Source organism: Taeniopygia guttata, chromosome 4, assembly GCF_048771995.1.
Source record: "Taeniopygia guttata chromosome 4, bTaeGut7.mat, whole genome shotgun sequence".
NCBI lineage: Eukaryota > Metazoa > Chordata > Aves > Passeriformes > Estrildidae > Taeniopygia > Taeniopygia guttata.
Genome location: NC_133028.1, coordinates 41,999,802 through 42,015,730, shown reverse-complemented (window position 1 = coordinate 42,015,730; position 15,929 = coordinate 41,999,802). Strand labels below are relative to the sequence as shown.

Genomic DNA, 15,929 nt, shown 5'->3' with positions numbered 1-15,929 from the left:
AACAGTTGAACTTGCCAACCTTCCATTTTAATTATTGCGAATTTTGAAATATCTTGCATCAAAACTGAGCTTCTCTTTTCAGGTTCCTGGAACTGTTGGTGTGAATTATTTTTACTGCATTTGCAAAGAGTGCTTAAGAAAATTGTAGACTTCTTTGGAGGTTAATGCAGTCTCTTTAAAGAGTAGGGGGTTGGGTGTTCAGAGAGTGTAATATTTTTCTTGTGAACTGGGATACATCTTCTGAGTTTTTGGAGAGTGGTGTATTTTGTGTACACTACTGGAAGTAAATACTAAAATCACTGAATTTCCTCTGATTCAACAGGTTTTACCTTAACAGAGTGTTGGGCCTTTTTTCTTCCATATACCTTGTCTATAAAAATAGAAGTAGTTCTGTTCTTGCCTGTATAAAAAAAAACCTGTCAAAGTGTGAAAGCCTGTGCTACTATTGTGCTATCATGGAGGATCCTGTGACTCTCTGGCCCTGTTCAGTTCATAGCAGTAGTTTCTTTCAGACCAAGAATTTACAGTTCATATGTCTAGGCAGCCCTAGGTGAGACATTACAGTGTAAGATGACATGCTCATCTAGAGCCTACTTATTTTCTGTGATGCAGGTACCCCTGTCTAGTTCGAAATTTTTAAGATAAACTTGAAGAAATTGCTTTTGCTGAAACAGATACTGAATTTATCCTTTGGAAACTGCAGACAAAACTGAATATATGCCCTTCTTTTTTAAGTAGCTTGTAACTATGGCATCCCTCTCATGCCAAGACATCCTAATACTCAGTAAGAGCCTTCTCATCCATCCACTGTCAAGAAAGTGGCCAAAGGCTGGAATGTTGGTCTGTGTTAGGCTTCTGCTTAGGGTGGCTCTGGGAAGCTTTGGGAGCACAGGCAGCAACTGAAAAAGTGGGCAAGGGGGAACAAATAAAATAATTTGATCAGAAAGGGACTGTTTTGTTTTTGTTTAAGATTCATACAGTGCTTAGCACAACCAAGCCCTATTCTTTAAGTAGCATTCTTCATTAAAGGAAAATATTTTAATTTCACGACTTTACACAGAAGATGCCATTTAGTTATTAAATCTAAGTTAATTACAAACACTTCACAGTGAAAAAACATCAAAAGAAACTCCCACCTTTCTTGGTGTCTAAAGTTGAATTACTTTTATCATCACTTACATTTTGCCTTATACAAATGGCTTTTCTTTGCCAAGTTTAGTGTGAAATTATTATCTTTATGGAAGTTTAGCCTACCAATGTTTGTTCAAATTCAGTATTAACTTACTTAATTAGAACTGTGTTCCAGACTTGGTAAAATGCTATTGAGATTAAACAGTAACCTAATTTAACAAGGAGAGAAAGCAGGGTGGCATTTACTCTTTTCAGTACAGAAAATCAAAGTCCTTGCTCTGTATAACTAATCTGACAGGGGCACTGATATGCTGCCAGCAAAATGCAGAGTGTCCTATCACTGTTGTCCTGCAGTAATATTGAGGGTAAAAATGTGGTTTGATTCAAGTCCTTGATTCAAAATTCTAGCTGTGTTTTATAAACTATTGTCCAGTAAGAGATTACAGAATGAGTATGGTATGAATTAATTAATTTACTAAATTAGAAGTCCAGTTACAAAGAGTCTAGTTTGTCTAGGTCAGCATTTGACCTAAAACTAAAGAATATTCCATAAGCAGATTATGAGTTATGTTAACATTGCCACAGTGGGTTCTTTTCTTTTGTGTTAGGTAACACTTTTCTGGGTGTCAGTTTGGATTCAATGTCTTTGTTGTTTTCACTGCTTTTATGCAATTTACTGATTTTATCATAAAACACCAGTGATTTACCGTTCAAATAGTAGTTGTTTTCCATGTATACTTTGAAGGTAACCTAGAACTTTTACATAGGGATAAATTGCAGCACACCTACTGAAGGTGAGTCAGTATTAGTTATTCTTTAAGGACAATGTTAAAAAAAGTGCTGAGTAGAGTTATTTTGCATTTGCTGACAACTGAGCACTGATAACTGCTGTAGCTAAGTTCGTTTATATTGTTTTGTTCTGGAAGTTTAACCTGATTGTGTCTGAATCTTTCATACTGGGAGTCCTCCAATACAGATGAAATGAATGCCATTCACTTCCACCCCTCTTCATGTCGTGTCAGTGGTCCCAGAGGTAAAACTGAAGGGTAGCCTGCTGTGTCTGTACTTTCTACATCCTTCCTCTTGATCAAAAGGATGGTTACTGTTAAAAGCTGAGATACTCCCCAATATATATAGTCCATATATATATTGGGGAGCAAGACTTTTTTTTTATCCCATGTTTTTGGAGGTGTTGAGCCACTTGATCCATGGCTGGTGCCTCTTTGTCTTTCCAGGTCATTGCTGCCAATCACTTGGGATACAGTGATCATGTGCCACACGCAAATTGCTGTCCTGTGGGTCACGGGAATTGGGCTTCATCTGGATCTGACCTGACTAATCTGCACATTAGTCAGGTCACAATAAATAATTTCTAGCATGGCTGTTTCTTTCAAGGACTGGATACCTCCCTGCATTGTGGTGCTCTTATCTGGGTGACATACAGCATTTTCCTTGAAGGGATACCATTCCTTCAGACTTAAGAGGAGTCTTCTTCAGAGGCTGAGGACCTAGGCCCCTTTTTCAAATCCAGTTGTCAATACCCCCTTCCCTAGAAAGTGATCATAGCTACTTGGCTTCCCCACTCTCTAATTACAGGCATCTAGCTCCATTATCCCAGCATCACAGCAGCCAGACGTGCTGACCTGGAAAACAGGTGAAATATTTTTGTATATCCCACATCTGATTCAAAGATAGATACCTTGTTCTGCCTCTTTGTCCTGTTTTGGTGATGAACCTGCTTCATTCTCCTTTACAAGCTGAGTTTTGTGTCCATTTCTTGTGTATCAGAGTGATTGATAATTAGGAGGGGTTAATGCTCTCATTCCTCTGCAGTGCCTGTCACTGGGGTTGGAATAGCTGCAGGGTTTTTGTTTTATCATCAGATCCAGAAACCTTCTTTTCCCCTTTAGAAGAATAGAGTCAAATAGAGCTTGGTAGGCCTGGGCCAACACATTGCAGTGATCTGTGTCTCTCTGGAATTGCCAAGGTGACAGCATACTTTTTCCAAATATTTTACTAGTTTTTCTGGATTCTGCACTTGTTCAAAGGTGAAGTTCCAAAATGCAATGTGTTCAGTCCTGTGCTTTTGCACTTACCACCCCATAACCCTTGCTTCTCTTAACGATCCAGCCTCAGGGCAGATCTGGCAATCAAAATGTTAAGGATAGACCTTAGAGATCATCTAGTGCCAACCTTCACTGTCACAGGTAGGGATACGTCCCACTAGACCAGGTTGTTCAAGGCCTTAACCAGCCTGGCTTTGAACACCTCCAGGGATTGGGCATCCCTATCTTCCCTGGGCAGCTTGTTCCAGTGTCTCACCACCCTCACAGTGAAAAATTACCTCCTAATAGCTAATCTAAATTTCCCCTTTTTCCATTTGTACCCATTGCACTTGTCCTGTCACCACAGTTCTTGACAAAGAGCTGCTCTCCAGCTTCCATATAGGCTCCTTCAGATACTGGTAGGCTGCTATGAGGTCTCCACACAACCTTCTCTTCTCCAGGCTGAACAGCCCTAACTCCCTCAGTGTATCTTTGCAGGGAAGGTGCTTCAATCCTTTTATCAACATGGTCTCATCTGGACTTGCTCCAGCAGGTCCATGTCCTTCATATTTTGGGGACACCAGAACTGTACACAGTGCTCAAGGTGGGGTGTCACAAGAGCAGAGTAGAGGGGGAGAATCACTTCCTGCAACTGACTGCCCACACTCCTTTTGGTGCAGCTCAGTATTCAGTTGACTTTCTGTGCTGTGAACGTACACTGATGGGTTGAGTTTTCCATCAGCCATTATTCCCAAGTCTTTCTCTGCAGGGCTGATCTCTGAGAAATAGTCTTAAATAGCTGTTTAAACTTTGAACAAGACCTGGAACAGATTCACAAGACATGAGCCAACAGTGTGCCCAGGAAGGCCAATGGCATCCTGTATCAGCAATAGTGTGGCCAGCAGGACCAGGGTGGTGGTCATCCCCTTGTATTCCGCACTGGTGAGGCCACATCTTGAGTCATTTGTCCAGTTCTGGGCTGCTCAACTTAGGAGGGACTTGGAGGTGCTGGGGCACATTCAGAGAAGCTGGCAAAGCTAGTGAAGGATCTGGAGCACAGGTCTCACGAGGAGCAGCTGAGGGAGCTGTGGTTATTTAGCCTGGGGAAAAGGAGGTTCAGGGGAGACCTTATCTTACACTACAACTACCTGAGAGGAGGTGGAGTCACCGTACCTGGAGGCATTTAAGGAAAGACTCGATGTGGCACTTAGGTCTCGTTGACATAGTGGTGTTGGATCATAGGTTGGACTCGATCTCAGAGGTCTTTCCCAATCTAGTTGATTCTGTGAAGATATAATGATAGGAACATGCTAGTTTGAACATCCTAGGATATTCAGGATTCTCAAAATCTGTTATAATTAGCCTGGAGGATAAGTGGAAGAGGAAGGGAAGTGTGTCCCCTCCACGGTCCAATTTTCCAAAGAGAAAAGGTAAAAGTTATAATTATCAATAGTTTCTGATAGATGACTCCCAAGTACAGGGATGACAGCAATGCTGAGTGCAAATACCAGATTGGTTTCACAACCAGCAATTATATCATATAATTAGTCAGTGTTACAAAGTACAGCTTGATAACCTCAGCTCAGTTTCCATAGGTGATAAACATCATAACAGAGAACGCACACTGCAAGTAAGGCAGTACATAATTGAACTTGAGAAACAAACGCATCAACTTTGAGAGCAAATAAGTAATTGTTGCCACTGGCTATTAAATTAATACAATGAATGCTTGTAAGAAATTTGTTCTAACATATTCTAGTGAGATCTGTTATCTCAACTCATTAAGCCCCACGTTTGGCATGAAAAAGTCTTGTCAAGGTTTATTCCCAGCTGGCAACTAAGTGCCATTCAGCCCTTCTCCCCCCTCCCCAGTGTAATAGGGAGAAGAATTGGGAAAAATGGTTAAAAATAAATCACACAAGTTGAGATAAGAACAGTTTAATAATTAAAACAAAGTAGTAGTTGTTGGTGTTATTAAAAGGGAGGTGACAAAAAAGTAAGAGGGGAATAAAACCCAAGAAATACAAGTGATTCCCGTAGAGTGTCCCTCCATCCACTGACCAATGCCCAGCTTGTCCCCCACCAGTGATCAGCAGCTCTCAGCCAACTCCCCACTCTCCCCATTTACGTACTGGGTTTTTTGGTGTGGATATCCCTCTGCCCAGTTCAGGTCAGCTGTCCTGGCCATGGTCCCTCCCAGCTCCCTGTGCAGCTGCTTGCCAGCAGAGCATGGGAAACTGAAAAGTCCTTGACTTAGAGTCTGCTCTAAGTGTTGCTGCTGAGCAACAACCAAGCCCAAAATTCCTGTATTGCTGTATTTTATTAGCAGCTTTCACAAAATATATTTGAAGATGAGCACAGAATGCAGAGAGAAGTTTGTCTATAATACAGACAGCAACACTGAGAAGTAAAGGGGGTTGCATCTTGGAAAAGATGGAAATGTTCAAGTTTTGGGATTCAACTGTCAAGAGTTGTGACACAGAATTCCATTCAGTGTTGCAGTATATAGAGTGAGATGGAAAGAAATTTGTCTTCCTTTAAAAAATATCAAACTGGAGAGAGCATTCCTTTGGGGTTATTTTATACCAATTTTTCCCCTAAACAAAGATTTCTTTTAGGTTTATATTGAATTGTTATTGTATTGTAACCTTTTAAAAGGGAGCAACAGAGCCTTATCCGTAAAGCTATTACTGGAAGTCTACTAGATCAGTACTTAATTAGGAATATGCTTTATTTATTCACATTGCAATGGATTTCTGATTTGACTGTTTGAAAATCTGTGTTCTTTGTACAGATCAACCTATTTTTAAATGGGCAGCATGTTGAGATATTTGAGGAGGATCTCACATTTACATCAGATGAGGTGGTTTCTTTTGATCTACCCAAGATTAGCAGTGAATTGAAAGGTATGTTCATCTTTGTATTTGCAAATTTATAATTTGCTATCTTTTTCCTGGCAAATTGTATTAGCTACTGTCTGTGAAATACACTTTGCCTCCTCATATGATACATTTTTATGGCTGTTACAAAACACAAACTGTTTTCTTGGAAGGTGGTTAGTGTCATACAGTATAACATCTATTTGAGACTGCAACAAGTATGGAAGTAAAGTTTTATTAAAAACCTCTGAGCCTTAAACACAACTGAAGATTATGTAATGCTGACTTGAAATTGAAATCTTTCAAAGTATACTGTAATCTTAGTTTTTTTGAATCCTGAGAATAGTGGATTTATCGTATATCAAAATAGCATTCAAAATAGAGGACAGACGAACAGAATGATTTACGGACTCACAGCACTTAGATAATTAAAATTCGCTCCTGTTCTATATGGCAGCCTTCACAAAATTAACAAGAATGGGACCAACCTGGAACTGGTGACTTTAAAAACAACCATTCTAGGGTGATCATCCAGCATGATAGTTGCTGTGTTGCTGCTAGACTTGTCTAACCAAATTGTCTGAGAAAGAAAAGAACCTTGAGAAGGGCTAACTGGTGAGCCGAATGGAGCAGGTCAGGATGTCTGCAATGAAACGGAAGTGTTAAATCAGAGTTGCTCATACAAGCAATTATTAAAAGTGCTAGACACCTGAAATTGTTTTTTATTTCTAATGGCTGAACTATATACAGTATTTCTTAAAGTATAGCAAGCTCCATCATTCCCTTTTGGTCCAAACAGTCTTCATTATCTTACTTCTGCTTACCAGAGAACTGAGCGAATTAATTTAAAGCTGTGGCTAGGCATTTAGAAATCTGAATCAGATGACTCTACCTAAAAATAACAAGTTAGAAAAATTTCTGAAAATAATACTGATGGTGAAAGAGTAATTCAGGTATTAAAGTCTGTGAATACTTAAAAAAAATTAATGCTATTAAGGCATTTACATGTTAAGGTTTACTCTGGATTCCAGATAAAGGTTGAGTAGTGTTTTCTCAAAACTAGCAATAGAACAGTGTAACAACTAATATGAGTTAGTAGGGAATGTTTGTATCACATAGAGAAATTTTGAAATACATACATGACTTTGTGTTTATTGCTATATAAGCCACTGATAGTGGATGCCTGATTGCCATGCATGTGTTAATTTTCCCCATCTATTCAAACATTTCTTCAATAGAATGATTTTTACCATGTGGAAATAATTTAAACTCCTAAGTAGGTTTCAGCTCTTGTGTCTATTGGAACTCTGATGTCTCACCAGCATCTCTCTGCTCCCTGGGAGTTCTCAGGAGGGCAGCATGCACAGCCCACCATCTGACTGGGCAAGTTGAGGAATAGGAAGTCATTGTTTTGCTTAATGAAAGGGTTAATAAAGGTCCTGGGTTTGGGGTCTTTTTCAAGGTGACTACAGTGCTAAATATTGGAGAAGCAAAAAGCTATTGGACTCCCTACTGCCTTTTTATAACTTGAGAAAACTTTCTGAGGTGCCTGACACAACCAGTTAACTACTGAATTCTTCAGGCAAAACTGCAGTTTTGAGAGACAGAGAACTTCTCTGGTTGTTTCCCCTGAGAAGCATCTCTAAACTTTTGCCCTTGGTTGTAAATATAAATTTAGTCCCTGCATGTGACTAAATACTTACCTACTTCTGTGGCTTAATGTAGGACTGCATGGATGAGAAAGACAAATGGGTTAGACTGTAGAAGGAATAGTTTCTGTTAAAGCATTTTCTGTAAGCATTTAGAAAGGAGGAAAGTATTTTTCTTAGTTTCATGGTTATCTCAAGGGTGAGGGACTGTTAGTTGTTGTTGAATAGATAAGAGAAATATGTGAAAATGGATTTAAAATATGTGCTAGATGTGCTTCTGGGATGGTGGAATTTGTATTTACCATTTTCCCTAGCTTTGAAGGGAATTCTTACATAGATTTGTTTAAGATGTTTATTAAATAAAAACAATTTCCTGATAAACGGATCATGAAAGATAAATCAATTAGGGTAATAATAAATGAGAACACCAGAAACACTGACTTGAACTGATTTTGTTTAAAGGAAGATTGTCAGAGACTGACTGTGTAAAATGTCTGATGGGGAAAAGATTTCTGTAGCTTGTGTGATTTAGATATTGTCAAATTTCAGCATTTGAAAAAGCATTGCATTTTGGCTTGAATTGTATACTGAATGAAATTAATGTGATTTCTGTACTGTATAAAGTATGGTAGTCTTATCCAAAATGAGCAGTGAGCTTCAGCTGGACTTTCAGATCCATTCTCAATGAAAATGTTTAATCACAAATAATATTCCCCAATTAAATAAATACACCCTTAAATATTTTCTGCCACATTTCCACATTTCCTGGCACATTTCTGCTTGCAATTGAATGTGGAAAATATTGTGAGCTTCAAGCTCAAAACAAACCTCCTGTGTTCCTCTTTTTCACTGTATGCTTTAACCTCTTCAAATTTCATGTTACTCTGACTTTCTGCCACTGAGGGGCCATTGTGCCCGACTGAACCATAATCACTCTTTCAGCTCACCTTTCACAGTGACCCAATATATATTATAAAACTTCAGTTTTATAATATAAAACAGTAATTAAAGCAGGTCAGTGCTGATAAGTTGTTGTTTGGGCAGATTGTGGGAAGATTTTTCTGATGCAGGTGTGCCAGTAGAAGAGATTGCTGTGGTGAGCCCATAGTTTTTCATTGTTTTCCTTGTAATTGCCACTCACATGTGCCAGCAGAGTTCCTCTTGTGAGTGTTAACTGATCTGCTTCAACCAAACACAGATACACTGTACAAATTGCGAGTCATGTAATACTAAGGCATTTTTATTATCCAATATATCTCCCACCCCATATCCAAATGGACTTGGGGGATCTGTCCAGCTGCCAGTGCCACAGAGAGGGTCAGTGAGAACTGCAGCCAGTAGGATTTGGACATAGTTTCTTTCTTATCCAGATCAGCCTGCCTCATGTCTGTCTCAGCAATTTTCTGTGGGCAGGAAGGAGTTGAAGGTAAGGATGATTAAGCTACGGGTGGGTTTACCTGATGGCCTGATGCAGTTCACAGACTACATATCTGCTCATGCCTGCATAGTAGGTGCACTGTGTTCTAAGTGATGACCCAGGCCAGTATTTGGAGCATAAGATCTTTAATATTGGGTCTCCTACTCCCTAAAATCAAAACAAAATTTAAAAAGGGAAAAAAAAAACCCTAATAGTTTGGTATTCTCAGCAGAAGCAATAATAGTACAAAAAGGACAGACTGATGTATTTTCAAATTGCATTGTGCCTTGCTACATGAAGTTAGTCCAGAACAATTGATTTACAAGACCTTGTATATTCAATTCCTTTAAATTCTGGACATTTGTAACTTGTTCTTCTGGCTGCCATCAGCAGCAGTTGCACCAGAAGCTGCCACAAAGCAGGAAGGTTGTTGCTTCCCTGCCCTGCATGTTCCCCCTACTGGTGTCCAAGGAGCAGAGAGAGGGGGAGAACTGCCACTTGTGTCCAAAAGGATGGAAGAAAAGACAGGAAGGGGACAGAGGAGAGAAGGACTGAGGGATGAGAAATTTACTGTGAGTCAGGAGTGGAGGTCAGTCTGTTATTGATGGTGAGACTGAAAAGCCAAGGAGTCCAGGAGAGTTCATATGGCTGTAGGAAAGTTGGATCAGAAGCAAAACTGACTGAAAATTACTCGATTCTCACTGCCTAAAAGCTTGGATATAGCCCATGCTTCAAGTTTGTCTTATGTTGTGATCAACAAATAACTTGGAACTCATTAGCAGAGTGGGTGCTTCATCTTTTGCTTTAGAGAATAGGAGCTAGATGGTGACAGCCTCCTACTCTCAGAATCAACACTTGCAAGAGGTCTGTGCTGTGTAATTTAACTGTCAAATCTCAGGTATATACTGTGTGAATCCCACAATATTAAATTTCTGGATTTGGACAGGAGAGGGTTTGCTTTTTGCTAAATTGATGGATAAAAATATTTCATGCGAACTTCATTCGGTGAACTGCAACAACCTCATTGTTTCTTGAACATCCAATACTCAGACATCAACAAGTTAGAAAATCAAGTATGGCTTCTTCAAAAGCATACATTTTCTTATATAATACTAAGATATTTACAAAACCAGTAACTTGAAAAAGAAATCTTAGGTTTCTTCTATACAGCTGGTTAAGAAGCTGTATAGTGCAAATGCAAGTGAGAGATGCGTCGTCTTGAAAAGGAATTTAAGTTTTTACTGTTTTCTACAGGCATTAGCAGATAAAACAGATGTTACAGAATTATCAGGACAGGAGCAACTGCAGGTATTTTCCAGCTGCACTGGAAGCAGAGATCTGTGTGTTAAGGGGACAAAAATTACTGGCTAGTCAAGAAAAGACAAGCAGCTGCTATGCCTCGTTTGGAGGTACTGCATTGCTAAGGCCAAGATGTCTATTGAAGGGTCATGGAAGAGGGGATGCCTGGTACAGCATTTGGCTGTAAAAAAGTGAAATGGATTTGGGAGATGGAGCAGGAGGGATCAACTTTATAATGTTGCCCAGTCTCACCTCTTTATCTCTAGGTGCTCCTATGAGAAGAAGGATTGGAAATGTTTTCAGATTAGCGCAAACAGTGCAAAAAGCATGCACTTAAACTGATAGTTACTGCTTTAAAATATGCAATTATTTGTAGCACCATTAAAATGAATTCATTTTTATGTTGTACAGATCTGCCAAGTGGTCCACATACTTACCGCTTAGAAGAGCTTGCTTATACTAGAAGTGGAGACAAAGGCAATTCTGCAAACATAGGTATTTTTCTTTCTTTTGCTTTCTGAAGTGATGTAACGTTTTCATAAGAGTTACATATCAAGTGCTAGTTTAAATTTGTTTAAACATCATTTGACCTTTTTTATAATTGTACTGAAACAAAAGACTATGTATTGAGTATGGATTTTACTAACGAAATATCGGTATTCTTCTCATTAGCAGCTTTTGTAATCTGAGGTACTAAGAAAAAATACTAGCATGTCATACTAAAACGGTTTTTGTTTAGGGTTGGAAAGTTGAATTCCCAGAAGTTAAGAAATGTCTTTTTAAGGTTTCTTTTACACATCAGTTGCTACTCATTCATGTATATATATTACATAATATAATTTCTTGGTTGTCTGATGATGTATAATCTTTTCATACATTAATTTTGTAACACGTGTATGGCTAAAACATTGACAGTATTAGGAAATACTAAAGTTTTTCTCATATGTACAAGAACATTATTATATTGCTAATGCAAATGGTATATTTCAGTGTGCAGTCTCTTTGCATTGATTGTGCTGCTTCTTGCATTGTTTAATAATTCCTTCTATTCCTTACTTCTGCATGCAACAATTGGCTCTCTTACTTGTTGGAAGATGAGAGCGTGTGGTGTTCAAAGCTCAGTATGAATTAAAGGTGCGTTTGGGATTTGATTTGCTATTAGCTGTCATGCTGAAACTGATGAATTTTGTTCATTTGTATTCAGGAATATAGTTTTCTTGTCCTTGTTTGTGAAACTAGTTTTTTTTTGGGTTGAAGAATGAAGCAATGTTGATTTTTTTGCTTTTTCCTTTTTTTTTCTTTTTCTTTCTCTGTGATTGATCACTGTTGGAGTGTAGCATTGCCATCATGAATGATGTATATGTAATAGACTGCTTCAGATACAAAGACACTGCTGTTTTTCTAAGGAACAACACTAACAACAACAAACTTAACCTCTAATTTAAGTCCAGATAGAAAGGTCCCAGTGATACAAAGCTGTTTTCCTGATCCTGCTCTGGTACCTCAGCTTCAGCATAAAATTAGCTGAAGCTTATAAAGCATATTTACAGTAATAAAAATGTAATTGTGATTTGTCGTACTTATGTCAGATTCCCATGCAAGAGGTGGGGTAAGGACCAAACTTTTGGTCACTGATCGTTGTGGTTAATTGTGATTACTTAAATATCCAAGTCTTGCAAACCATTTAAGGGAAGAGAATTGCCTGTGTGTTGTTTTGTTGTGATGATGTTGTTCTTTAGGTGTCTTTCAGTGGCAGGGACTGTTTGCAGCAGAAAAAATCCAGTGATCACTTAGTGGTGACATAGCATTCTTTGGTGTCATGCTCTACCCTACATCTCTACTGACAGAGGGAGAGCTGTCATACTGTTGTGGTTTTTATTCAGAAGCTCATTAAAGGGGATCCATATGTACAGTTTCAGTTAAGCAGAGGACCTCAAATTGGTTTTGAAAGGATAAATACAAATTGGTTTTAACAGTTCCTATTTCAGCTAATGCCAGTTAATGCCTAACAGGTGTGATAGCACGGCATCCCCTCTACTATCCATACCTAAAGAAAACTTTAACTGCTCAAGCCCTGGAGAATTACTTTCAACACCTTTTAGAGCACGAGAAACCAGAAGAAGAGCTAGTAACAAGGTGAGTGGCTTGCTGCACAGCCCATAGTTGTATGGTAGATACATGATGGTATCAGAAGTTACCTTAAAATATGTTAACATAAATATTGTAAACTTAAATTAAAAAACCCAATGAAAATACAATGTATCTTCCTTTGCCTTTTAAAATAACTTGAGCATAGTCACTGAGAAAGAACATGAACTTGGGCCTCTCTCGAAGCTGGACAAAGGCTGTGAATCTGTTTAGTGAAGGCATTTAAATTCTCAGAATTAGCATAGTAGTGTTGGGGCTGTTCCTTTGTTTTGTTCCAGTACAGAATGTCTTTACCAACTAGAAATAGCTTCCAATGCCCTTTGAGAAATTTATCTTTACACTGGTTTTGAACTGTTTGCAGTTCCCAAATCTGCAGGAGCCTTGGTAACTGAAGCTTCCCAAGCCTCTGAGCCACTGCTGAACTGAGAGCTAGAAATCTGTAAAACACTACATGAAATACATTCACACAGCCACTGTAGTCTGGAGCCCAAACTTACCAGATAATCCATCAGAAATGTGCCTCATACTGTCCCTGTTTCTGCAAAGCATTTTAGTATTTATGAAGTTCACTCACTTTATCTAAAGTATTCTTTCTAGTACTTCACTCTCACCCACTTTTGTGCCATGTATACCAAGCCAGAATTTAAAGAAAAAGCATAGCTAATTTATCTTAAAATTTGAAAGAGAATACATCCTGAACAGGACACTTCTGTGATACTCATCTACAAAAGAATATCCTCTGCCAGCAGACAACATATGTAATATTCTTATTTTTGTGGTATGGCTGATGCTCACGGCCCTTCCTAGGACTGAATGAAACATGCACTGCTCTTGTATGCTCTTGTACTGTTGTAGCATGAGGTAATGAAGCTCGCTCTCCTAAGGATGGCCAGTAAAACAGTCAACAGATTTTCAACCTTTTTATCTTTTTGAAAACAAGTAAAAGCTGAATACAGCCACAAACCTTCTTCTAAAGCCTTCTAAAACATGTTTTGATACAAAGTCAATTATGCTGCACATAAGGAGATTTTGCCAGAATCCTTTATGTATTTCCACGGGTAATGGATCAACTGTTCACTGTCTTTTTGTTTGTTCAAAAAGCTTGAGTCAGAAAGGTACCGCTCAAAGCTCAGAGAGAGCTTGGAGTGGGAGAGATGGAGAGCTGATCTCTCAATTGTAAGTGCTGGTTTTGTCTTCATAAGCAGCTCAGTGCAGATCTCGCCCACTGTTTCATAAGTGCTAGCAAATCTATGTGTCTAATAAATTGTGATATTAAGAATTGTAATTGAATTTCCTTGGAAACAGAGTAGAGATGAGAAGAAATAAATAGTGTCATGCCTCCTAATTATCCTTCTAGAAATTGATTCGTTGTCATTCATTAATGCTGTTTATGTTCATAAATAAAAGTAGAAATTTGCTCTGTCTGGATGAAGCCAAATTAATTTGTTTAATTAGATTATCTGTTTGTGGTTTTGGCTTCCTTTAATGATGTGATAATGGAGCTCTGTGAGTGAATTGGAAAGCTACTGGGGAAAAAGAATAAAACCTTTTGTGGAAATATTTAGGATTATAGGGATTATGCTCATGTGCTTCAGATTGTGTAGTTTCTTTTTAAATTACTTGTTTAGTTTTTAGTTTTAACTGTCATTAAAAAGAATTGTCTTACTGTCTGATTTTCCTTCATTTCCTTTATTTAAATGGTGAGTAGTTAAAAACTATGTATTAGTTTTGCTACTATAAACATACCAACTATGGTTCTACTTACTGCAGAACAGAGTCTGCTAACCAGCTGCCTTTCATGCTTTTTCATGAGAGGCATTAAATTGGTGTACTAAACAGAGAAAAGGGTATTTTGAAACTCAAACTTCCAGATCTGCAGGTATAATAGTAGCAAAAGATGATCTTTCAATCCTCAGGTGATTGCTTCCCACAGGAGAGTGCTGGAGTACATTTGAGTGTCTTAAGACAGAGAACAAGAAACTTTTTGTGCAGTGGTACTAGGTCAGTCATTTAAGGACAGTAAAACTATCCTATAACATTTTGTTATTTGCATCTTCTGAAATGTGGTATATGTAACGTTTTGAGAACATTTCAATGCTCAGAAGTATTAAAAATTGACAGCTGATTTCTTCCTATGCAATGTTTTCACCAAGAGCTGAAGAACAAGGAATGTGGATGCTGATCCTTCTAGATGCTTTTTTACATACATTTGTTAGGAAAAATAAGTATTTCTCTACAGTATATCTCATATGCAAACACTTCTTTAAGCCTATGGACTTGGCTCCTGCTTTCCTGTGCTGAAAATAATCCTGTCTTTTCCTTGGTTTAAATGCTTTAAATAATTTTGTATCATTATTACTTCCATGCTTTTTAATGGTACATTCACTTGAAAAACTGACTTCTCTGAATATTATGGACAGCACTTTAAAGGAAGTAGTTAAGCAGGCACTCCATTGTGCATAAGCATAGGAATTCAGCAAGAACAGTGAATATTCCTTGTCTTACTGGTTTCTGTCACAGATAGAGTATTCTTTGAAAGGTTTATGTGTTTTCTGTGTTTTTAAAAGCAGCTCTTAAAACATTTAGTTAAGCTGTACAATTAGATAATTTTTTTTTCCTTTAGATCTTAGTTAATTAAGCTTAAATTGTTCAGTTATGCTGAGTAAATGCCTGCCAGCATTTTGGTCAGTCTATTGTTGCTGCTTAAGACTATTATAATGGCTATAGTAGTTTTTCTTCATTTTATTGTAGAAGTTTATTTTCTGTGTGGAAATATTTTGGATGCTCAGATGCTTCAGACAAGCCTTAAATTAATGAAGATGCTGGCCTTCGTATATTATTTTATAATTCTCATTTTCGCAACATTATCCCACTGTAAATATTTTCTCAAAATAAATAAAATGAATGTGCCATGTTATAGTGTTCCAAATAAAGATCTGTTGCTTGTATTACGTATTTTCTCTGCCAAAATTACTGCAGAAAGTGAAATGAAATTCTTCCACTTATTTGTATATGCTCTTCAGTTTCTCTCTTGATTTCTTTTTCCTTATTGATTTTCATGACACTTCTTTTGAAAGATGAGATGTTAGGAATTGAAATTCCATCGGTTTAGTTCTTGAGAAGACATCCTTCAGTTGTGAAATTCTTTGCTGCCTGGAAATCTTTGTCAGCTTTTCAGAGTAACATTTATAGTGTACTCCTTTGCTTTGGTAGATCTCTGGCTTTCGTGGTATGTGGTGATTGGCAATTTTTATTTAGCTTTTTAGAAAATTTTGTGGAGTTATGCTATATAGTTGATTATAGTATTAAATTCAGTAAATTAGGTAGGTAACTTATTGTAGAATTGCTTTATTCTTCATAT

At 37.9% G+C, this 15,929-nt stretch overlaps 1 protein-coding gene and 1 long non-coding RNA gene across 6 annotated transcripts in view; one reads left to right on the top strand and one right to left on the bottom strand.

The window, feature by feature from the left end:
* LOC140683964 (uncharacterized) overlaps positions 1 to 6,860 on the bottom strand; it is a 30,483-nt gene extending 23,623 nt beyond the window's left edge. Inside the window, exons 1-2 of the long non-coding RNA XR_012055679.1 lie at positions 6,544 to 6,860; positions 4,350 to 4,459 (exon numbers count right to left, since the gene is read on the bottom strand). This is a non-coding gene — a long non-coding RNA (uncharacterized lncRNA). The remainder of the gene's footprint in view (positions 1 to 4,349; positions 4,460 to 6,543) is intronic.
* The window catches only part of LOC101233224 (uncharacterized), a 58,183-nt gene that overhangs the window by 37,877 nt on the left and 4,377 nt on the right, over positions 1 to 15,929 (top strand). For 2 of the 5 annotated variants that reach the window (XM_030271466.4, XM_030271465.4), the window contains exons 16-18: positions 5,971 to 6,082; positions 10,832 to 10,915; positions 12,433 to 12,556. In XM_030271466.4, the coding sequence (XP_030127326.2) occupies positions 5,971 to 6,082; positions 10,832 to 10,915; positions 12,433 to 12,556 (320 nt within the window). Of the gene's footprint in view, positions 1 to 5,970; positions 6,083 to 10,831; positions 10,916 to 11,514; positions 11,555 to 12,432; positions 12,563 to 12,929; positions 15,520 to 15,929 lie in introns of those variants that run through there. The other 3 variants (XM_030271467.4, XM_030271468.4, XR_003960068.4) reach the window with 3 other exon arrangements.